The sequence below is a fragment of the Pelodiscus sinensis genome, chromosome 16 (assembly GCF_049634645.1).
Source record: "Pelodiscus sinensis isolate JC-2024 chromosome 16, ASM4963464v1, whole genome shotgun sequence".
Classification (NCBI taxonomy): domain Eukaryota; kingdom Metazoa; phylum Chordata; order Testudines; family Trionychidae; genus Pelodiscus; species Pelodiscus sinensis.
Window position 1 is genome coordinate 33,862,876 of NC_134726.1, and position 23,105 is coordinate 33,885,980.

The window sequence follows — 23,105 nt, forward strand, 5'->3', positions numbered from 1 at the left end:
TATCAGTGTTGAGGGGGTGACATGGCTGTGGGGGTATCAGTGTTGGGGGGTGACGTGGCTGTGGGGGGAGATGCTGGGGGTATCAGTGGTGGAGGGTGACATGGCTGTGGGGGGTATCAGTGTTGCGGGGGTGACGTGGCTGCAGGGGGAGATGGTGGGAGTAATCAGTGTTGGGGGTGACATGGCTGCGGGGGGAGTTGGTGGGGTATCAGTGTTGGGGGTGATGTGGCTGTGGGGGGGTATCAGTGTTGGGGGTATCAGTGTTGGGGGGTGACATGGCTGCGGGGGTATCAGTGCTGGGGGGTGACGTGGCTGCGGGGGGTATCAGTGTTGGGGGTGACATGGCTGTGGGGGTATCAGTGTTGGGGGGTATCAGTGTTGGGGGGTGACGTGGCTACGGGGGGGTATCAGTGTTGGGGGGTATCAGTGTTGGGGGTGACGTGGCTACGGGGGGGTATCAGTGTTGGGGGGTATCAGTGTTGGGGTGACGTGGCTACGGGGGGGTATCAGTGTTGGGGGGTATCAGTGTTGGGGGTGACGTGGCTGTGGGGGGGTATCAGTGTAGGGGGGTATCAGTGTTGGGGGTGACGTGGCTACGGGGGGGTATCAGTGTTGGGGGGTATCAGTGTTGGGGGTGACGTGGCTACGGGGGGGTATCAGTGTTGGGGGTATCAGTGTTGGGGGGTGACGTGGCTACGGGGGCTATCAGTGTAGGGGGGTATCAGTGTTGGGGGTGACGTGGCTGTGGGGGGAGATGGTGGGGGTATCAGTGTTGGGGGGTATCAGTGTTGGGGGTGACGTGGCTACGGGGGGGTATCAGTGTTGGGGGGTATCAGTGTTGGGGGGTGACGTGGCTACGGGGGGTATCAGTGTAGGGGGGTATCAGTGTTGGGGGGTGACGTGGCTGCGGGGGTATCAGTGTTGGGGGGTATCAGTGTTGGGGGTGACGTGGCTGTGGGGGGGTATCAGTGTAGGGGGGTATCAGTGTTGGGGGTGACGTGGCTGTGGGGGGGTATCAGTGTTGGGGGGTATCAGTGTTGGGGGTGACGTGGCTACGGGGGGTATCAGTGTAGGGGGGTATCAGTGTTGGGGGTGACGTGGCTGTGGGGGGGTATCAGTGTAGGGGGGTATCAGTGCTGGGGGGTGACGTGACTGCGGGGGGGGGGGGGCTGAGGTGAGGGCGGGGCCGGTGCCAGGCGCTGCAGGCTCGAGGCTGACCGGGCCGCTGTGAGGTCACGCGGCGCTCTATGGAAGGCGATGGCGAGGCGCGATCGCGTCACTGGCCGCGCCCCCTGGCTGTTGCTGAGTCACGGATTCGGCTGTAAAATGGCCCTTTACTACAGGCCGTGACGCCGGGCGGGAGCAGGCCGTTCCCATGGTAACCCTCAGGGGGCGTTTGTTCCGCGGGACGTTGCTCTCGCGATGTGACATGGAGGAAGTGACGTTAGCCGCTGGGTCTCGCGGTTCCCGAAGCGACCGCTGATTGGCTGGATTCTGGCGGCGTCGCTGCGGAGCCTCCTTCCCGCTTCCCCCCCCGCCGCTCTCGGCCCGGGCCGCCTGCCCGCCCCGGAGAGACGCGGCCGCGCCGAGAGCCGCCAAGATGGCGTCCGCCCTGGAGCAGTTCGTCAACAGCGTCCGGCAGCTCTCAGCCCAAGGTGACCGGGGCGGGGCGGGGCGGGGCGCTGCTCACGCGGGAGGGGGGCAGCGAAAGGCCGGGCTGGGGCGCGCGGGGCTGCGGGCGGCGCCTCGTGGCCCCGCCCCGGGGGCGCAGGTCACCCTCGGCGGGTGCGTGTGACAAGATCGGGCGGGCCTGGGGGATCCCCCCCCCGGGTCTGTCGCTTGGCCCCGCCAGCGGGGGCCGCCCTGCCCCGGCCGTGGCGTGTCCCGCGCTCTCCCGACAGCCCGGGGCTGCAGCCGCCGCCTGCTCTGCTCAGGCCTCACCAGGGCAGCGGTGCTGACATCCGCAGGAGGCGCCCGCCCGCCTCTCTCCCTCCCTTCCACTCGTGAGGGGCAGTCTCCGAAAGATGCACCGCTGCCCCGGGGCTGGGACGGGCGTGCGGGGGTGCTGCTGCACCTCCTGCCTAGGCGTGATCTCCGTTGTATGGAGCGCTTGCAGTTTGGCTCCGTGACTCTCAGCACCCCAGAATAGTGATAGAGATGCAGCCGTGTGAGTCTGGTCTTGCTGAAACTAGAGACAGGACGATGCAGCACTTGAAAGACTAACAAGATGGTTTATTAGGTGATGAGCTTTCGTGGGCCAGACCCACTTCCTCAGATCAAATTGTGGAAGAAAATAGTCACAGCCATATATAAAGTGCTACATAGTCCTGTATTTTGTTTCACTCCATAATAGAAATTCGTCAGGCACCACTGCACTCTTGTTACCTTGTTAAACCACGAGCTGTGGGCTAGCTGGAAGATTTACACCACCTCTTTTCTCCATCTCTTAATCCTGGGGGAATTCTGCTTTAGTTGCGTTTGGAGCCCCAGAGCTAATTGTGATGCAGGAGGTTGTATTTGGTGATCATAAATTCTTAAAACTTAGGAATTTTTTAGACAGCTGAGAACTGGAAGCATATGTCCCCTCTCATATTCATTTGGACTAAGAAGTGGTATTTGATGGGGTCTGGTGTGGCACCATTGCTACTTCCCACTGTTTTTAATCCCCTGGCTGCTCATTCTTTTTGGCATCTGTTCCTTATTAGAGGGCCTGCACATAAATAAGAAAGCAATGCCAAAGTCTTTGGACGCAAATCCGAACCTGTCTTACGCTACAGTGGAAACCTAATCTTGGTACAAATCTGCACTTAAAATGCTGCATCGGTGCATCTGCAATACTTTCATTAAGGTTCTCTTAAGCTGCCAGGAGAGAGCTCGCCTGTTGGCATAGTTAATAGTATGTTGGTGGGAGATGCGCTCCTGCTGAGAGTGCTGTCTACACAGGGGATTAGATTGGTGTTGCTATGTCATTCAGGGGCTTGATTTTTTTCCTTTTATTCTGATACAGGTCTGTAGTGTAGACAAGACCTTAGTTTTGCAAATTAGGAAAGCCTAAATCTGGAGTTAAGGGTAATCACTGTTCTGTAACACAAGTGTATTGATTGAGGGTAGCGTGTCATTTTGAAATGTTATTTTATTGAAGAGCTGGAACATAAAATGTTGAGAGTACCAATGTTTCCTCTAAGTTTTTCCTTCCATGTTCAGAATAAACTTTGTGATGTGCACCACTAGTAGAATCATGCTGTGGTCAGCAGTGGGTGCTCTGCCAATCATCTGGGTGGCACCTGAATCTCTCCTGGGCTGCTGCCCAAGCACTCAGCTTACAGGGAACACTGTAGAGTACCCATTTTTTCCTTAATTGGCTTCTGGAGTTCTAGACTAGCTGATTTATGGACTTCTCTATCCCCACCATTGGGTTCTGTGATTTATCTAGGGAAGCATGAGATACAAGTTGCTAGGATTACATATTGAAGCTTTATTAACTTATTAAAAGGCCTTTTGCACACTAAGCCTTGTCAAACCCCAATTTTCTGCTGTACTTGCACTGAAACTCTATTTATGATGTGTGCAAGTTCCTGAACTTTACTTGCATGTTTATTTCATATCTAAGCTAGAAATGCTACAGCAGCAGAGATGTAGCTTAGACATTTGCTGCTGGGACAGGAGGAGTTCATCCACCTCTTTGAGAGGGAGGTGGTAGCTAGGCTGATGTAAGAATTCTTCTGTCAACCACGCAGTGTCTACTAATGCTGGAGTTTAAGGCAACTTAATTACCTCTCATAGGGCATGGTATTTTTCACAGCCCTGAGTTTAGTTAAGCTGACCTGACTTTCTAGCATAGAGCAGCCTTTTTTTTCCTCTGTGGGATATTCACGTCCTTGAAACAGATAAAGGATTGATGTTACCTCAGAAAAATTAAGCCCACCTTTGATCTCTTTAAAGACTGAGTTATGTTTGGGGAAGAGAGCCTCAAACTTTCTTTTGATATTTATTTTAACTGTCAGTTATACTGTATCAAATTGAACTTGTTTAAGAATTAGGTCATGTATATAGCTTGATGGCTGATACTGATGGAGCAGATGGATTTTAATAACTTTTCTGTATTACAATCAGTTTTCATTAACTGGTCTATTTAATAGTTGCACAGTATTATATAACTTCACTGAGAGGATTAGAAACTACACTGATCCATTAGGGTGGATATATACATTAAGTAATAGCCCTAGAGCCACAGAGGGAGTTATTATTAGAGCTAAAATTGCAGTTCCGGAGTTTCTAGTTTTGTACTGAGACCATTTCTTAAAACTAAATTTCCATAATTGAGAAGCTTGATCCTGTAATCTTAATTTAGAGGAAAAGGTTAGAGAGGTGATATGAGAACAATGTTTGTATCTCTTTCCCTTGACATATAGAGATTCTTTTTCAAAGATTCTAGTAGGTCAGAATTAAACCAGGGGTGGGTGAAATACTAACCTGCCCCCTCACACCACTTAGTGGCTGGCTGTGGGGGCCATGGGCCTCTCTGAGCACCACTGCAAACTAGAGGGGGGAGAAGGGAAGAGAGTCTTTGCCTGCTACCACACCACCAGCATAATCTTTCAGGAAACTAGCCAATGGGAGTTGCCTATTTGCAGGCAGGCAGCATGCAAAATATACTCCACACCTGGGGTTTGGAACACATGGCTCCTACAACCAGATGCTTTGTGCAGCAGGTGGGGGCATGACCAAGAGCTACCTAAATCAGCACCTCTCCCTCCCAACCAGAGCCTGTCTCTGGCATCCCAGCCCTTCCCTCCTTCAGACTCCCCTCCTATACCCTTACCTCATGTAACTCAGATCTTCTGCACTCTCCTGCACCAAGGTCATAATTCCTTTCCAGACCTTGCACCCCCTCCTATTAAGGATTTAAAATCCTGTTTAATTAGTTCATTGGAAAAAAGTGGTGTGCTGCAGTGAGAGGCTGCACTCCTGCCTGCAGTGGGCTGGGGCTGGTCCTGCTGCAATCAGGAGCTTCTCCAAACGGGCAGGAGGACCCCTGCCTGCGATGGGCCAGGCATGCTCCATGTGTCTGGAGTAGGTCTGCTCTGGCTGGTTTGGAGTGCCCCTATCCGCAGTGAGCCTCATGGGGCTGGTGCAGCCATCTGCCTGTGGTGGGAACTGGAGCAGCTCCCGTTAACCAGTTAATATCACTACCTTCTACACCCGTCCTCCAGGTCAAAATTCTCTTCTGCACCTCAATCCCTTGCCCCAGGTGACAACCCCCTCCTTCACTCAAACTCCGTCCCAGACCCCACAGCCCCTCCTCCATCCCAATTAAGGATGTACATACTCATTAAAAAAGTTAACCGGTTAAACAATTTACTTTTAATTGTTTAATTTAACTGTGGAGGGCTGATGCAGAGTAGCTTGGGACCTATGGTTGGGGGACTACATCAAAACAGAGGCCCATGTGGCTGGGATCCTGCTGGCCAGCCTGCTGCAGACAGGAGACTCTTCCATCCCAGCCCTCTATAGGTGAAGCTCTGTTCCAGCAGCTGCTGTGGGTGAGGAGCTGCTCCTGCCAGCCCCGGGCTGCTTCTGCCGGTTAATCTGTTACTGGGTAAGCATGCCGGCAGGATTATTGCTTACCTAATAACCAGTTAAACTTTTCTATCTCTATTCCCAATCTCCTACATGAGGTCCCTTCTGCACCCTTGGAGTGGCTCCCCATCAAAAATTATTGCCCGTCCCTGGTTTAGACCCTCGATTCTATTTGCATCTAATGTCTCAGAATAAGACAGTTGAAACAAGTCTGCTTCAGGAGACCACAGACATCTTTTAAAAAAACCAGGGATTTTAAAATAAAGTAAAAACAGTTTGAGATACAGCATCTGCCTCTGATTCTTCTGACAATTTTTACAGATTTAACTCTCTCTAATTTCAGATGTTTTTCTTTTTCCCCATACTGTGCTGACTCTCCCAAGCAGAAAAGTATAGGTGTCTGGATGTCTCTTGTTGAACACACACAGTACATTGGAAAAGAGATTTTTGTCCAATCTTTTTTACAGTAGGCGTTACAAACAATCTAAATATTTTAGACCACTATGGACAAGGCTGAAAAAACTGATTGGATATTCAGGAAGCTGAGGTTCAGGAGCAGCACCTTGAGAAGAAGATTAATTTCCTGGCACCTTGGGTGCTGGAGGAGGTAGAGGATGATGAGACTTCTACTGACTGTTGTTCATGGACAACTTTGTGTGGATGAACTTTCCATGTGTGTCCATAAATGTGAAACTCCCTTCCTGTGCTTGGCAAAACTCAGTAGCTGCGGTGACACTCACTTCTGTCTGCGGACTCAGGATAATGACACTGCATTGGTTTACATTCTGTAAATCTTCTGGCAGCTGTAAACTCAATTTTGAAAAAAGTGAGAGCTTAAGTTATTGAGTCTCCTCATTAGTCAGAGAGATTGTATTCCTGAAAATATGACTATTGCTAGCAACAAACTAGTTGGTTTAACTACTTCACTTGATGAAGTTGCTCTTTTAAAATCATCTTAAGAAACTGTTAAAATGAGGACTTGTGGACTGTTTTAATTGATTGTATTCATTGTTCTAACTTAATGTTGACAGCAGTATTTCATATTTCAGGGCAAATGACCCAGCTTTGTGAACTGATCAATAAGAGCGGGGAACTGCTAGCAAAAAATCTTTCCCATCTGGATACAGTGCTTGGTGCCCTGGATGTTCAAGAACACTCCTTAGGGGTTCTTGCTGTTTTGTAAGTGAGCCTTTCCTTTGTATAAAGGCTTAATCTATATATATTTTATAGAGTGTGCGTCTGAGTGTCTGTCTGCGAGTCCGTTTGTTCAAGAGCTCCTCCTAAATGGTAAGAACTGTGGCTAGCAAACTGTGGTATACTGCTTTCTCTTCTAACTTAAAGCAAGGTCAGGGTTTGGTTGTGCCAGGAGAACCAGAAGCCCCAGGAGAAGGACAGTTTTCCATAATATGCCGGGGGGGGGGAGGGAGGAGTGCTGTTCAGAGGGATGTGATATAAGAGTGGTCACTCGGCAGTGAGCCTGGAGGGGAGAGCTATCCTGCAGAGTGCCCACTGGGGCACCTGTACCACCAAGGGAGTGGCCAGCAGGTCTGGGGCTCCCTCATCTTGCCTGTGAGCACACCAAGTAAGTAGCCCCCCGGCCTTTTGCCATAGTGTTGTCTGTGGGGGAGTAAATGGCCTCTGGCAGCCAGGGAGGGGAGAGAAAAGGGTCCCTGGGGGTCAGGGAGGGAGACAGAGAAATTCCATGCTAGATGGGACCTCCCACCTTGAGCCTCTCTTCATCCCCCAATCTTCACTCTTGCACGTGCACACACATCCAGACCCAAGGGTTTGCCGCCTCCTACCCCTCCCGCCCTGAAGTATCTGGGCAACACCGGGTAAGTCTGCTAGTTTACTTATTTCCAAAATTTCATCCAGTGTATGATGACTTGATAGGGAAAAATATTATTTGCATTTTCACTCAGGTGCTTAATTGTTTTTTTTCTTATACTATACTTCCTTTTTACAAATAAAGTATTGACTTATATGTGTTTAATTTTTGCATTATTCCAGTTCTGAAATTGGTAAAATACCCTGACTCACAGTTCTAAAGAAGGGTTGTTTATGAGCAACATCTGCTTCTTATTACATGTAAAAGATCTGCATAGATAATTATTCATACTCATTGGTTCAACAAAGATATCAAATGTTTTTAAATAGAATATTAACAAACTATTAATAATATTAAGGAGGATGTCAGTTCATTAATGAAGAAGTGTGGGTTGCTATCTTAGTTTCTTAGCTAGTATTGTGCCCATCTATTATGCAAGTTGAGAGAGCAGTTGAACTGTTGTAGGGAGTTGCAGTATGGATGAGTTATTAAAAATGGTATGTAGAGAGTTTGGATATAGAGCTTGAAGCCATCTTCCCTTCCTAACATAACATAACTTCAAGGAAAATGTCTTTACAAGTTTTACTATTGGGATTCTATAAAGTAGCTTTGAAACAAACAAAAAACCCACTTTAATCTGTTAGGAACCTACCTCTTGGTTTCAAATCTCACTTTGAAACAAATAGAATATCGTAAATACAATTAGCAAATATACTACTTCACTTTGTATTGCATCTTATGCAAGCTGGATCCCAAAATGCACTGCAAAATTTTTAAAAAGGACACAATCTTTATCATGCCTCACCAATGGTGAAAATGGAGTGGGTCAATTAAAACATTTAGTTATTAAAAACAAGTAAGAGGAGGAAGGGCAACTGTCAGAAGAAATGTTCAAAAGATTATTTGAATGGATGGATTAAACGAGTCAGAGGTACAGGAAAATAGCGCAAGTTTTTCACACTGTAGCTCCAGTTTAGAATAGTGGCAAGATTTTTGTAAGGGAAGAAGCAGAATAGCAAGTATGTTAGAAGCTATCTGCAGTAAGTAAAATTAAGTTGAAGAATATAGGCAGTTTTAACTACATTTTAAAATAAATGGACAGTAAGTGGAATGAGGATATGTGCTTGGAAATTTTCAGGATGAGGTTTCACAGGTATGTTGGAATTTAAGGAGGCCATAGAGTAAGTAGGCTTTGTAGCAGTAAGGTTTTGCAGCAGTCAAGAAGTGTGCTGAATGCTTCGGTGAGGACTTCATCAGAGAAATAGTCAAGGCAAGTTTGCACTGTGAGTGTCCTTAGTGTGGAGGAATGTGAAGGGAGTGGAATATGTGGTGCAGTTCTATGGTTGATTTTTGTGTAAGTTTGCTCTTAATCTTCATGCTATTTAAAGTTACTACTTCATGTCAACGTTCCCTGTAAGAGAAGCACTTGGGTGGCCACCCATGAGAGATTTGGATGCCACCTGTCTGATTAGCAGGGTGCCAACAGCATATGTTTCTACTGATGGTGCACATCCACACATGCTTTGGTGCACATAACAAAATTTATTATATGGATGGAAAAAAGAGGGAACACTGTTTCACATGGTTTAACTTGCTCTGTCATGAAAGTTTGCATAAGACTGTGTGTGGAGGTGAGGGGGTTTCATCGCATTCACAAATATTAGTGTAGTTGTCAGATAAAGGTGTGTCTTCAGTGCGTTTAACACACATTTATACTCCTTAGCTGAGACGGCATACTTACAAAGTTTAATTCCGTAAAGCCATGGACTGTTTATTGTCAGGGTACTCAAGCTTGGATTGGAAGGTTTTAGTATGCCAAACTGGAAAAATCCACAATACGTATTTTGCAGTTAGCCCAACACAGTTGACGTTTACCTGTCTATGCAGAGATACTTGCAGGGTAATACGTTAGTTTTTTACAGAAACTAAGTGTTTAATTTTTTTGTCTTGTTCTAGGTTTGTGAAGTTTTCTATGCCAAGTGTCCCTGATTTCGAAACATTATTCTCACAGGTCCAGCTTTTTATCAGCACTTGTAATGGGGAACACATTAGATATGCAACAGACACTTGTAAGTTAAACTTCAATTTGTTCTGTACTCCTACATAATCTAAACTTCATATAGTTGGTATTTGTGATTTTTTTTTTTTCACTTTTTTATTATTGTATCTAGTTGCTGGCCTCTGCCACCAGTTAACAAATGCCCTTGTGGAAAGAAAACAGGTAAGCATATTTCACCTAGTAGTAATAATTAGACTATATATATCTGAGTTCTTAATTTGTTCATAGTAGGCTTAATGTCTTATTGAGACTTACTGAGAAATTAGCAACAAGAAAGCATTTCTGTGCAGATTGTTGCTTGTATATGTACAAGAAGGTAATGGATCCAAAACTAGATTTTTAAGAGTTATTTAAGAGAAATAATACAAGGAAGAAAATGCCTTTACTTTTTTTTTTTTTTTTAGTGCACTGGTAAATAAACCATGATATGGAACATACACAAAATAGGAAATCACTAGCTCATTAACTTTTGATGGAGCTGAATTTCTTTAGACAATACAAACAAGTGATTGTACCAAAATAATTGATACTGGTCAGTCATTTGTTACTGGCTTCAGCATTACCTTCATATGAGCCAGCCTTCTGAATAGGCATGTTAAAATATACAGCAAACTATGATGACCATTTAGAGTGGACTGGCTAAACAAAGAGCTCTGAGAATCTCCTTTGTTAGCTTTCTAGTCACTTTGTTATGAGTCAAAATAGTTTTGAAGCCAGTTCCCTCCAAACGAAACTAATTGGGAGTTTTGCTTTTGACTTGAGAGTGAACAGGGCTACGTTTTTGGTGTTGTCAGGATTAGGCCTTTAAGAATGTAATTTTCAAGCGTTCTAACCCTGTAATGCGCTCTTAACAATTGCCTTTCTGCAGTAAAAATGCTGAATTTTAATAGTCAATCGAGAGAAGCAAACCAAGGCTATTTAATAGCAAAGGTTAATTTTATCTCTTAAGAAGGGACTGCAATATCCTACAAGGAAGGGAGAACCTCAGCGTGATTGTTACTAAATGTAACCTATCAATTAGTGTTATTTTTCATTTGTAAGTGTCAACATAAGATCCAATGTGCTGCCATCTATGAGAAATTATCTGAAAGAGATGTAATTTCTGACAGCCCCTGCGAGGAATTGGCATACTCAGACAAGCCATAGACAAGATGCAGATGAACACAAACCAGCTGACCTCAATACATGCAGATCTCTGCCAGGTAAAAAATTATATCCGGCTTATACCAAGAGTAAAAACTTTGAATTGGGCCAATTCCTTTTTGTAATGGCTGAACGTGTGCTTCATTCCTCTCAAATAAAAGATGGGTACAAACTATAATGGGCTTTATGACAACAATAAACCATAAGATGTGATGACATTTTAAATCCATTAGAATTGGATTTGTCTTGGATCCTCTTGGATCTTTTATTTTGGTCCCCTCCATCACTTCTGCAAATCCTGGATGGAGGTCATCTTTCCTCTTACTGAGGAGGGCAGCACACTGCTCCTTCCAGAGCTAGACATCGTTGTTGAACATTATTCAGAGGAGGCTTGCTTAACAATGGCATGAGATACTTTTGTGTCTCATCCAAAGTCTCCGGGCTGAATTTTCTTGGAGGCCTGGGGCCTGAACTGGGATGTCCCTTGTGGCACTTTGTGCTGCCAGCAGGCTAGCTTGGGTAGAATGTTTCAGGCAGCTTTGTGAATTAGGGTGGAGTTATTTTAACACAACTTGTAATGGCTCATCAGTGGTGTTGGTAGCTCTTGCAATATCATAATGTTTGAGACCCACTTATAGTCAAATGCTACTGGAATTGCACAAATTTCTGGAGTCTGTTGCTATTTGTATTTTTGCAAATAGAATACATTAAGATTAAGAAATGGTACTTAACTGAATTTTAGGGTTTTTTTATTGAATAGAGTTGTCTATGTAATGCTGGTTTATTTTCTTTTAGCTCTGTTTGTTAGCAAAATGCTTTAAACCTGCCCTCCCGTATCTAGATGTGGACATGATGGATATTTGTAAAGAGAATGGGGCATATGATGCAAAGCACTTTTTATGTTACTACTACTATGGTGGAATGATATACACTGGGCTAAAGAACTTTGAAAGAGCACTCTACTTCTATGAACAGGTAACTATCTGAATCAGAAATCTGTGCGAAAATCAGAAGTGTGATTGGCTGAAAGACCAAAACTGTATGCATAGGGTTTTTAAACTTAGTTATGTCTCTTTTCATAGGATACGGTACATTATTTTTATCATTATTTTTGTGCTTGTGTTACAAAACTCTAGGATAGGTATATTTATCATCCCAGGATTTGAGTGCTTTCCACAAATATATTTCGCTGTTAGTTTTATTTCTGTGCACCACATATAAGTTATCTAGCAAATCAAAGTTAGGTGTGTATTCAGTTATTCTAGGGTTTGCTATATTCTTTTCTGTCTAAATCAGGGCTCTATAACAGGAAAAATTGAATGGGGCAAATGACGACCTGTTATTCATTTCCAGCCAAAAATCCAGGTGTTTCTGCACCATAAAATCCCTCAAGGGATCTGGTCACATACCTAGAAAATCACATAAGTGAATCTGGGTACCAAATGCTCGAGTCACTTTTCTTCTCATTTTAAACTTTTTTTTTTTTTTTGGATGGCCATTTATTTCTTATTTTGTAGTGGATGGTAACAGTTCACAAACTAACTTTTTTGTAAACATATATATTTAGGTTTAAAATCGCATGGTAAAAAAATCAGGTTAGTGGTTTCAGCTAGTACCCCTGCCCGAGACCACTACAGGTGGGACCTCCCTGGTCTGGCACACTTGGGACCTGACAGGTCTCGGAAAAGGGAGTTTGCTGGACCAGGGGAGGTGAGGGCTCTCCCAGAGGCGCTGGCCTCCTGGCTGGCTCCCCTTCTGGTTGTTACCCTGCTCCTGGTCCCTAGCAGTAGCCAGCCGGACTGTGCACTGGGACCAGGAGCTGCAGAGCTGGGTGGGCTGCCCTCCCAGCCCTTGTTGGCTGCTGGGCTGCCGTCCCTTCCCTGTCCCTTTTTGTGGGGGTTCTCTGGTCCAACAACATCTGTGGTCCAGCAGAGTCCTAGACCAGAGAGGTTCAACTTGTACTAATTTTTGGTGTTTGTAGCCACTCATTTTTCTAATGATTGGGAAATGGCTTTTTTTCCCCCCTTGCTGCTTTGTGAAAGGCCCACAAATGAGAAATTCCATAGACGATAACATGCTGTCAAAGGCACAAAATAAAGTGATGAAAGAAGTAAACTTTTTTCCCCTGCTTTTCTGGTAATTGCTGTATGTGTTTTAGCAGGTGGTAAAACATTGAGACGAAAGGGATTTAACTTGATTTTCCTGCTAACCTTTTTGGCACACTTGAATTTAAATGATTGTTTCTGTACAAACGAATGATCTAAAGCCTTGCAAAACTTCTGTACATATTTATAATGCATAAAAATCCTATGGAAATTGACCTAATGACTTTCAGTAGTCAACATCTCCTGCAAGTAATCTATCTCTTCAAAGGCTCTCAAAGGTTTCAACTACAGTTCTTGATCTGTTCTTAAAGTCCACCACTACTAAATTAAAAAGTTTTGGTTTTGATCCTTGTTTGGGGTCATTTTAAAACCAGTTTCACTATACAACATCTTATGTTCTGGTTTTGAGCAATTGGTACAGAAGCTTCGTTTTATGCGCTTCGGAATAATTCTCCCAAAACTAACTCATGTCTCTAGCACTTAACACACACTGGTGAATTATATGTTCCAGAACATCCCTTTTACATATGGAGTTTTAAATCTAGGAATGATTTTTAATACAGTTTGTCAGTGACATTCACTTTTAATTCCTAACTCTTTCTCTTGCTTAGGCAATAACTACTCCAGCCATGGCAGTCAGTCATATTATGTTGGAATCGTATAAAAAGTACATTCTAGTTTCTTTGATACTACTTGGCAAAGTTCAACAGCTACCGAAGTACACCTCTCAGATAGTGGGTAGATTCATTAAGGTAAGTTTCAAAGGCAGTTGAAACAACAATCTGAACTATACATTCAGAATAAAAAGTAGCAGTTTGCCAAAATTCTATCTTCATTGGATCTTTTATGCAGTTCTGTATGTTGTAACAGTGTTTTTACATCTTAAATGGAAATGGATTCCAGGCAAAACCTGATTTGACATTTATTAATGTGATTTCTTAGTAATGCACCTAGTGAACTCACTAGCCTTCTACTTTTGCTAGATACTAAGCAAGACTTGTTAGGTTATTAGCTTTTTCTGTGTGGTATCCGTGTCCTGAAAGAATACAAACCCTCTAGTTTCACATGGCTGATCAGTACTTGAATTTCAGAAATGCCATAACAAATAATTGAGTTTATTGTGCAGAGATTCTAAATGTGGCTATTTAATATGCAGCAGTATGTAAAGGCCCTAAGCATGAACTTGCCCCCTGTGGCTTAAATAATCGGTTGCAAAGAGAGCCTCTGCCTCAAGGAGCCTACAATATGACTCTTATGTTTTTGTGATCTCAACAGATGTTTGGTAACTAAGTTGAAATCACCAAATCAACTTAATTTGTGCTCTACATGCTTTAAATCTAGATCTTGACAAGTGGAAAATTAAGTGCATTAATATACTGGGGATCTGAGGCCCTTTTTAAACAATAACTTTATAGTGTTGATAATAAGGGTGGCTTAAAATAACCTTCACAAATGTTGCAAGATTGAACTCCAGATACATTTAAATCTTTTTTTCCTAATTGCAGCCTCTTAGCAATGCGTACCATGAATTAGCACAAGTTTATTCAACCAATAAACCATCAGAGCTCCGAAACCTGGTCAACAAACATAGTGAAACATTCACCAGAGATAACAATATGGGGCTGGTTAAGCAGTGCTTGTCATCTCTTTATAAAAAGAATATACAGAGGTTAACTAAGGTAAGATGCTGTTTTCTTTTGGCATCAGTTATCCAGGCTTTTTGGATTTAGCACACTATCTGGAAGAGTTAATCTAAAAATAGTGCCTTGTCTGATTGAATCAATATATAGTACATTGATTATATCTGTAATAGTCACTTTTTAAAGTAGTTGCATTTTTTAAGTAAATGCATCTGTTGAATATAATGCTACTGACGTGAAAATGAGCTAGTAAAATTAACCATTTCTACTATATATTTGAGAGAGTCTGGCTGGCTGTTTGATCAAACTCCTCCTAAACTGTAAGAGTTAGGACTACCAAATTTGGTATACAGCTTCCTGTTATGATAACTTACAGCAACGTAAGGGTTTGGTTGTACCCAGAAAATGTGATGTGCCTGGAAATGGATTGCTTCACATAAAACCAAACAGAAAAGAGACCGAATCACCAAATCAAGTACGGTCTTCAAAACTGATATAACTCAGCGAATATTGAAAGAGACTAACTCAAGATTAGCCAGAAAAATAGGATGAACATGGGATAGGATTGCATCTCAATAAACGTTATAGAAAAGAGATAAAATGGAGAAATTTGGAGTAGTGCTCTGTTTTGGCACAGCTAAATCAATGCTTAATGCTTGAAAATTAGAAGATCACGCTGTTAGAAACAAAATTGACTAGCACTTTTTTTGTTGAAACATAGCGAATAAAATGAAGAAAAAATGACACCTGATGGAATTCCCATTTTAAAAATTTACTAAAATTAATTTAATAAAAACATTCAATTTGAAAGTCATTCAATAAAGCATATATTTCCTTTTTATTTAAGAATTAAGGACCCCAACAATGCTGAGTACACCTGCTAGTTGCATATATATATATCAACTTGCCTGCCTCCTTCTTTGCCAATGCTTCCAGTCCTTGGAGTAAACTGGCATACTACACCATAGAAATCAGTGGCCTGCGCTGACTTATAGCTGCTGAGAACTTGCCCACAACTTTTATATGTAGCCAAAAGTCAGTAAGAATGTCACCCATGCCCTGATCTTCAGGTTTGCTGTCTTTTGTGGGAAACTGAACTTTACTTGATCACAGTTCTGAAGTAGAAAAGAGGAAGGTAGGGAAACCTACGGTCTGGTGGGACTGTCCAGTGGAGTCAGTTAAATATGTATCTCTGAGTAGAGAGCTAATTGGTTCCTAGAAGTGATCAGGGAAAGATGGGATGCTCTTTTGCTTAAATTAACTCAAATGGTGTGTGCCACAGACATATAATGTACAGTAGAACCTCTAAGTTACAAACACCATAGTTACAAACTGTGCAATTTCAGTTCCAAATGAAGTATGTGGTTGACTGGTCAATCAGGAAGTAGCAGAGACAGGCAAAAGAAAATACAGTACAGTATTGTTAAATGTGAACTACTAAAAACAAAGGCAAAACACCACTTTTCATCTGCAGTGTAAAATTTCAAAGCTGTATTAAGTCGCGGTCAGTTGTAAACTTTTGAAAGAACAGCCATAATGTTTTATTCCATTATGAATAATTCAGAGTTATGAACAATCTCCAATCCCAAAGTGTTCCTAATTCTGAGATTCTACTATGAGAGCAAAATGGACTCCAGAAGTAAAACAATGGATAAGTCTCTGTGAAGAAAGAGCTGTATGAAAATCTGGCAGAGAGCATGCATGGGGAAAAGGGAAGCTAGACATCATCTATCTTCCCTTAGGAAGGAAAGACTCGTAAACAGATCATTCTAATAAGTTACCCAGTTGTTCACCTAGCAATATAAAATATCAGTTTTTATTGAAAAGACACATCTTTCCATGATATTTTTGTACCTGCCTATTATGAATATTCCCACCATTATTAGTCAACAGATCAGTTTAAAAAGTTCAGTTACATAGTTCACAAAGGACTCATAGGAACAGCATATAGCTTCTGATGATCATGGTTTGCTGTGTTACTATATTTCAGACATTTTTAACCCTCTCATTACAAGATATGGCAAGTAGAGTGCAGCTATCGGGGCCACAGGAAGCAGAAAAATATGTCCTTCACATGGTAAGGAATGTTACTTGACTAAAATGGCTTTTAATTGCGAAAGGGATTAAATAGCTTTAAGAACTATAGTTTGACATTCTGACGTGACCAGTCAATATTTGACTTAGCAGTGGCAGTCCTCAGTTGTCCAGCTGTAGGACTTTTGTAAAGTGCAAATAAGAGGTCATAGAAGACTTTTTTTGGGTAGGAGGCAGCAGCCTAAAAAAATTACAACTGCTTTAGTCCAAACTAAGCATCAGTAATGTCTGTCTTCTACATTCCTCTGAGTAGACTGTTGGGAAGGAATTCATCTTGGTTTTCTTAAGTTCTAGAATATATTCAAGATCAGTGTTTGAATCATCACTGTGGGCTATATAAACTTTTTTCCCCCTTTTCTGTGTTCAGGTTAATCCTTTGTATTACAAATGGTTTCTCCTATTTCAGATAGAAGATGGTGAAATCTTTGCAAGTATTAATCAGAAAGATGGTATGGTCTGTTTCCATGATAATCCTGAAAAATACAACAATCCAGCTATGCTTCATAACATTGATCAGGAGGTAAATAACATTTAATACATTCTTGCTATTGCCTTCAAAATGTAATGGTTTTGGAAGCAAAAATTGTGTTATGTTCACTTTGTGAATTGGTGGAAGCTGGGTGCCTTACAAAGTGAAGTACTTCAGTATACTAGAAATGCAGGGCTATGAAATTATTCTGCTATTGTAGCAATTAGGTTGTAGTCATTTACCAACTCTACTAGGCAATTATCGTTGTGCTGAGTTCCCTATTGTATGCTGGGTACAAGCTGAGGCATGCCAACAGTTTGACCCCATAATATTGACTATGAAGTCAATAGGATTGACTTTGAATTAAATACTACAGGTTGGACCTCCCTGGTCTGGCTCCTTTGGGACCTGACTGGTACCAGACAAGGGAGTTTTCTGGACCAGAGAAGGCTAGGGAGAGGTGCCAGCTTCTCTGCTGGGCTCCTCTCCTCAATTAACTGGCACCACTGCCCTTGGCTGTCTGGCTGCACCAGCTGTGGGCTCTGCATGCCCTCCTTCCTGGCCCCATTGGGTGTGGGCCCCTGCCCCATAGACTCTGGCAGCCCTGGTGATTTCCCAGCTCACTGGGAGCTCTGCTACCTTCCTTGCCCCATGGACTCCAGCATGCCCTAACCCCCCCCTCCCCACCCCCCAACCTCCCAACCCAGCCGGCTGCAAGCTCTGGTGTCCCGTGGGTTCCCCTAGCCCCACCAGCCAGCTCTGTTCCCAGCTGCTGGCAAACTCTGTACTGGGGTGCTTTAGTGCAGCAATATCCTTGGTTCTTCCAGACCATGGATGTTGGCAGACCAGAGTCCTGGGCCACAGAGGTTCAATCTGTAGAAAAATTACTCTTCTATTTTAAAATCTTGTTCATCTGTAACATTGGCTACCAAATGCTTCCTTTTCATAGCTCAGATGTTATGAGCTATGAAAACAAACTTGGACAAACTAATCAGCTTGCTGTTTTCACCATAATTTTCTCAGATGCTGAAATGTATAGAGCTTGATGAACGACTGAAAGCCATGGATCAAGAGATCACTGTGAACCCTCAATTTGTGCAGAAGGTAACTGACATTAAGATCTTTCACAGAGAATGTATGCTGAACTTACTTTAAAGTCATACATTAAAATGAAGTCAGGAGGGTGACTGACTTGTAAACATCACACATAATGAGCAGAAAGCAAGAGTGCAGGTCCTTGTATGTGTACTTCATTTTCCTGTTTGTTGATTAGGCACTTTAGAGTTGTGTAAGATGAAAATCTTAGGAAAGAATTTTTACAGAATTAACTTCTCTTCTTCCCTTACAGAGTATGGGCTCGCAAGAAGATGATTCAGGAAGCAAACCTTCAAGTTATTCTTGAAATTAACATTGGCCACTATGCTGTTTTAAAGTAAAAGCTAAAGAAAACCACCTTTTGGACTGGGCATGGAGAGGTCCTATAAAGGGAGCAGAGAGAACTGAGACTTCATCTGGACATTTAGAAAATAAAATGACACCTCCTCAGTTACTGTATGATTTCAAAAATATTCTCTGCAAAGAAAGGAAATCTCAAAAAAGAAATTTAAAGTCTGTTGTGGATTTATTTATCTTCAGATTAACAGCGTTAATGCATTAAATAATCTTCCTTTTGTTTTAAGTGGTTTGAATGTTACTGTTTCTGTAGCGGTCCTTTTTCCTCTCGTACAAAATTTGCTTAGTGTGTGTGTTCAGGGAAGAATACAAACAAGCGTGTATCACTTATGCAAGACAATTAGTTCATTATTTGAAAACATTTAGGACTCAAAGTTTGCTCTATAAACAGATTTATTTATCCTATGTATAAAAAAAATTAACCGTTTTTGTGAACTTGCATTCTGCCCTTGTATTCTGCCTCTGCTCAATCCAGCTGGCAGGTGTCTTATTAATTAAATATAAATCCTCTTCATCCCCTAAAACTGAAAATATTACCATAGCACTCCAGTACTGGTCTTGAATTAGAATGTGGCATTTTCTGGCTCTGCTGTAGAGCACAAAAGATTGTAGAGTCCTCTATATATGACTACTTATTTTATGCTGGTAATTTTAAAACCAATGGTAGAATTAATGTCATTCAGTATTAATGGAATATTCTTGCGATCAGATGAAGATTTCTAGAGCTGAACAAAAGGGTATCTTTAAAACCTGAATTGATGGGGCACAATGGATGTGAAGTCCAGTTTATCTTGAAAAGATCTCTGACTCAAGACTCTACAGCTTGACACAAAGGAGCTTGTAAAACAACCTGGGACTTGGCTATATGTGAATTGAATTTAAGTACAAGGGGTGCTGTAGAGCTGCTGCTGTTGTTTACCATTCAGTGGCACCTTTAATACACTGCTAATACAAAAGCAGACTTTAAATCAATGGCAGTAACCTACCCTGGAATTAGAGATGTAAGCATCTAGTTGAGTAGTATCAGAGGCAGCGGGGGTGGAAGGAAGCAGGAGCCGGTGGAGGGGAGGTGCCAGTTTAAAAGCTGGTTTCCCCCAGCACCATCTCTGCGGTTCGGGGGAGGCAGAATCGTAGCAGTCCTGGAGCTCGCGTGAGCTATCCCCACTGTGGCTCTGTACTTTAAGTGTAGTAAGAGTTAAGAGCCGCAAGACTACTTCTAAAATGCAGAGCCACAGTGGCAGTAGCAAGCACCCCCTCTCGACTGATCCAGTCGTTGATGGAAATTCCATCAATTGCTCAATTAGCTAACTAACTGTTACTTAACACCCCTAGATAGAATAGTGATCTGCAGTTTGAAATCCAAGGATTCATTTCTTGACCATAGTGGCTTTATTGAATTATTTACTCACTGAATCAACAAATTGGTGGTTTTGTAGTTTTTGTATATCTGAAACTTCTCATCTTAACAGCACTTTTGAAACCGGTACTGCCATTGCTGCTCCACTTGCTGTCAGACATAAACTTGTCACTGGGTCTGTTCCAGATTTCTTCAGCACCTTCCAGTGCCACTTAAGTATTTCCATGGGAGCTGCTGGGTGCTGGGCACCACTGAAGGCTGTTCCACATGGGTCTACTGTGTGGCTATAGAGCACTGCTATGTCCAGTGGGGGGCTACTGTCAAAGAGTTAAGTATCAGAGGGGTAGCCGTGTCAAGGAGTTCTAACTCTAGCAGAGCCTTTTTTGACAGTGGTATGTCTGCTCCAGTGAAAGGGAAAACAAGGCCCAAATTCATCTGTAGGTGGTATGTAAGGGTTTGTTAACTCCATGCGATTTGCTACTTTATTTTGTGCATCAACAGCAAAAACCAAAACCCTACAGCAGCAAATCTCAGAGCCCAGCTCTGTAGATGTGGGCTCATGCAAAAGGGCTAAAAATAACTGTCCAGGTGTTCCAGCTTGAGCTGTGAAATCCATCCGGAGCTCCAGCCCAAGCCAGTATTAACATGGGACCTAGGCAGTATACCTGTGCTCTGAGACTTGCTGCAGGAGCATACTTTTTTCTTTCCTGGGTAGACACATCCTTGGATATGCTGCTTCCCATCACAACAGCTTCTGTATTGAAGGCAGCTTTCACACCTAACCTAATAGCGAGTCCTTGTCTTCTATAATTTGCCTTGCGCTCTTGTAATTAGTAAAGATTTGTGATTTTAAGTCTTAAGCAGGTCTACACTAGGGGTAATGTTGGCTTTGCTGGAGTTGATGTACTTTAGATTGAGTTCTCATGGCATCTCTATTCTGGTGAGAGTGGGGGTGTTGATGGGGGAAAAACTCTTCCATCAACTTCCTTTACTAGTCTCCATCTGGTTGAATATTGGAGTCAATAATAGCGTGATCAGCAATCACGTTAGTGATCCCGCGGGGTTGGGTTTAGCTGGTACTGCGGGGATTGACCCATCTCCCAGTAAGTGTAGATAAGCTGTTAAGACTCAGCTTTGTAAAGACATTTTGACAAGAGTGTAGTCAGCCTCACAATGCCTCAACATTCAGGAGCCTAAATCTCATTTTCAAAAGGGGTTTAGGCACTTGCATCCAAATGGGATTAGGATTCCTAAACTGAGTAATGCCCAGATTAGTAAACTCCAGTTTAATTCTGCAATGATTTATTTAATGTTGAACGTGTGCTGTTCCATGCTCTGGAAATACCTTGAACTTGCAGTGCTACCACACTTTTATTTGTGTGAAGCTGAGTTGGGAAAGAGGCCTTAACCATGTACAGTTGCCACACAACGGATACAGACAATGACTAACCCCAAACTGCAGCTTATACAAACACATGGAAAAAGTCTCCTTTTAAAGAAGAATTGTGAAAAACACGGCACAGGAAGTGAATATAACATAGCATTTAAGTTTTAAAGGCCGCCTCCCAATATCTGTTTTCTAAGTGATAGTTGAGCTATACAACTTTAAGCAGTTCCTATTTGTGCTTTTTGTGGATTTGTCTCAAATGACTGTCAAACTACTTAGCTTAATATAATACCATCATGAAACTAGTGCTAGTCATGTGGAGTTGATTTGCTACAGCTTCTTAAGTTGTATAATTTGATTTTTCGTCCTCACACTGGTCAAATAAGCCACATGAACAATTCAAAGCGATGGTGTAAACACCTATAGAAGTTCTTAAGTTATATAGTCCTTGTTTTATCTATAGTATTTTAATGTTCTAAATGTGTTGATATTCAAAGCCAATCGGCTACTTTAGCCACACAATCTCATTGGAACTGCCAGAAGTTGTGTGGCTCAGTTCTCAAATTGGTTTTGAAAATTGTGATCAAGATCCCTTTATGGCTCATGTTAGATTGTAAGCTCTAGTGCCCTAAGCCCGTGGCAGCTGGAAGGCCTGAAGTAAGATAAGAGTGACAACACCCTATGTGACTCAGTTCTGGCATCTGTTAAACAGCCTCAGGGATTGTTGCAAATAAAGTTTTGTAGGTTTTCAACAAATGAACTCCTTGCATTGCTTTCAGATGACCTGGTCACTAAAAGGTGCAGAACAGCTCAGACCCAACTGAGGGACTGGAAGTTTGGCAATACGTAAGCCTTTCTGGATTTAAATACTGTTTTAGAGAAGAACATACGATTGAACTTTATATTGTACACTATGCCATTTAAAATCTCAAAGATCCTGTAGCCATAATCTTCATATCCTAACTGCTCACAGGATGCATCCACAAACTATAAGATGCATGTACAGTGAAATAAATCTAATACATTGGTGTATTTACTTTGCAACTATTCCAATTTAATGGTAAGCTATACCCTTCCTTAAAACATGCAACTCCAGTTTCTAGCCACTAGGTGGGGCTTTGAATTTAGTTATTTAACAGAGGTTGAAATAGCGAAGAAAGGGCCAGAAGTTGCTTCTGATATCTTCCTGTAAGAAGTGTGCCATTTCTAAGGAGCACTGCATCATAACCAGTTCACTGAGCTTTTCACACATGCAGTAGACTTGCTGTTGCTCCAGGTGCTGCTGCCTTACTATAATCGCTTCTTTCTGCACATCTCTCCCCTCTTTTTACTACGCTACAATTGTGACCCATTTCTTGTGTTGTCATAGGCTATCTGTGTAACTGAGGAAATGTGGTTTGCTGCATGGCCTAAGTGGCTGAGAAGGTTAGTCCTGAGGAGTTGTTTAAATGTACTATTAAAAAATAAAGATCACAAACAGCAGTGTCATTTTTCTAGTTTCTTACATGCGCTATGCCTGTCGTATAATAGTGAGACGTTAGCTGAGGCTCTGAATCGGCTATGAGTATAGCTTCCTCCCCCCCCCTCCATTTTTAACAAAATGAGCTCTCCACAAGCCGTGTGACTGTCTGGAGTGACCCTAGAGGGTCTCCAGTTGAGGCTGCATCTATAATAGAAATGAAGATGCATGGATCACAGTTAGAAACAGGATGCTGATGTAGGTAGAGCTCAGGTCTGAACCAGAATGCAAATTCCTATGGTTGCTGTATGTAAAGACTTGCATGGTGGTTGTATATGTAAAGGCTTGTAACCTTGATCGGCATTAGTGGCATAGTCTTCAATAGGAACATTTGGCTGGGTGCACAGTGTAAGTTTTCATTCCATAGGCAAAGTAGTGATTGACAGGTAAGGGGAGCGTCAGTTGATTTTTGAAGGTTTTTAAATCATAATCACCAGCAGTAGCAAGGTGGTGGAGGGTGCAGGGAGCCTTG

At 42.7% G+C, this 23,105-nt stretch overlaps 1 protein-coding gene across 3 annotated transcripts; it reads left to right on the plus strand.

Annotated features, from left to right (window-relative positions):
* Positions 1-1,343: 1,343 nt before the first annotated feature.
* COPS3 (COP9 signalosome subunit 3) lies at positions 1,344-18,520 on the plus strand. 3 transcript variants are annotated; one of them, XM_075899758.1, is made up of 12 exons: positions 1,344-1,655; positions 6,630-6,759; positions 9,365-9,477; positions 9,580-9,629; positions 10,577-10,669; positions 11,406-11,585; positions 13,327-13,467; positions 14,221-14,394; positions 16,346-16,432; positions 16,856-16,969; positions 17,942-18,022; positions 18,267-18,520. In XM_075899758.1, the coding sequence occupies exons 1-12, from the start codon at positions 1,601-1,603 to the stop codon at positions 18,318-18,320; spliced, it is 1,272 nt and encodes a 423-aa protein (XP_075755873.1). In that variant the 5' UTR covers positions 1,344-1,600; the 3' UTR covers positions 18,321-18,520. The 3 variants fall into 3 exon arrangements, with proteins under 3 accessions (XP_075755873.1, XP_075755874.1, XP_025042156.1); XM_075899759.1 differs by lacking the exon at positions 6,630-6,759; XM_025186371.2 differs by lacking the exons at positions 1,344-1,655; positions 6,630-6,759 and having other exon boundaries at positions 9,397-9,477; positions 10,509-10,669.
* Positions 18,521-23,105: the final 4,585 nt, after the last annotated feature.